Genomic DNA, 1,279 nt, shown 5'->3' with positions numbered 1-1,279 from the left:
ATCTTGTTACTGGCTGCTGCTCTCTCCAGCTCCGCTGAGCCCAGTTCCTCTGCACCAATCACAACCCGCCATTTACATGCGTGAACACACACATTCTGAAATACACGCGCGCGCACACATGCGCACGTACGCGCTCTCTCTCTCTAACGGTGACACATAGCTCCGCTCCTCTCTCTGTCCTGCCGCCTTCACATGCGTCCTCACCGACTCCTCCGCTGGCTGCGCCAAGATGAGCGTGGTGGTCGCCCCGGTGCCATCCGGACGGTGCCCCCCCACCGCCTGACCGAGCCGGAACCTGAGTGAGAGTGGGAGGAGAAAGATCATCCCCTCTCTCTCTCTCTCTCTCTCTCTCTCTAAAGAAAAAGAGAAGGGGAAAAAGAAAAAGAAAAAAAAAACACTCTCACCAACCCGTTTGTCGTTTCGGCATCTTTCCTCGCTCCCTCCCCCTCCTCTTGTTCTTCATGCACCCCCCCATCCCCCCCTCCTGATAGTGTCGCCCTGTCTTGGTTTGAAGGAGTAACCGGATAAGCCCGGTCGTGCTTTTGTGGGATTATATCCTTTTTTTTTATTCTTTATTTTTTTTTTGTCACCCCTCTTCCTGCTGGGTGTTGGTAGCGCGCAGCTGCTGTGCGCTCCTGCAGATTCCGGTGAATGGTGGATTTGGCAAACATGGAGACCGTGGAGAAGGAATGCGGGGCCCTCGGGGGTCTATTCCAGGCGATTGTCAACGACATGAAGGTAAATATGGGGATTCTCTTTTTATTTATTTAGGCCTATTTATTTATTTTTTGAGCTCGTGACATTGGAGCTGTAGCGGCTCCACACACGCGCTCCCCCATGGGATCAGCATGAAGCCGGTGTCACAGAACAACCTTCAGCTTAATGCAGGCCTGTTTAAGCAACGCCAGCAGACACGCCGGCTCCTGATATTCTATATATATATATTAGGGAAAAAAAAGATGATTGATGAGTTATGGCACCGTTTTGCATGAAGTGATGCTGCGGCTTAAATCCCCTCCACCATCCGGCTCCACCACCCCTAGAATAGGCTACCGGCTGCGGATGCAAACGTCGGTGCATCCATTTTCGGACGTGATCCACACATTAACACGGGGCGCAGCTCCTCATTCAAACCCAATTTAACCATGTGTGTGCCATATTTTTGCAATTCTTTAGTTGTGCTTTGGTGCAAGGCATCATCATGAGCTGTGTGTCTGAGTGACCAGAGCTCCATTCATCTCAGGGGCCTCGTGAAAAAGATTAGTGACAAAAAAAAAAA

General features: G+C 51.0%; 1 protein-coding gene across 1 annotated transcript in view; it reads left to right on the top strand.

Moving 5' to 3' along the window:
- Window positions 1-64: 64 nt before the first annotated feature.
- Window positions 65-1,279, top strand: part of LOC106522243 (MTSS1-like protein) — a gene marked incomplete at its 3' end in the record, with an annotated part of 24,692 nt that continues 23,477 nt past the window's right edge. Inside the window, 1 exon segment of the mRNA XM_014015182.1 lies at window positions 65-738. Coding sequence (XP_013870636.1) covers window positions 652-738 — 87 coding nt within the window.

The sequence above is a fragment of the Austrofundulus limnaeus genome, unplaced genomic scaffold (genome assembly GCF_001266775.1).
Source record: "Austrofundulus limnaeus strain Quisiro unplaced genomic scaffold, Austrofundulus_limnaeus-1.0 Scaffold124, whole genome shotgun sequence".
Taxonomy (NCBI): domain Eukaryota; kingdom Metazoa; phylum Chordata; class Actinopteri; order Cyprinodontiformes; family Rivulidae; genus Austrofundulus; species Austrofundulus limnaeus.
The sequence above is the reverse complement of the archived record's forward strand: the minus strand, read 5'-3'. Positions and strand labels throughout refer to the sequence as shown.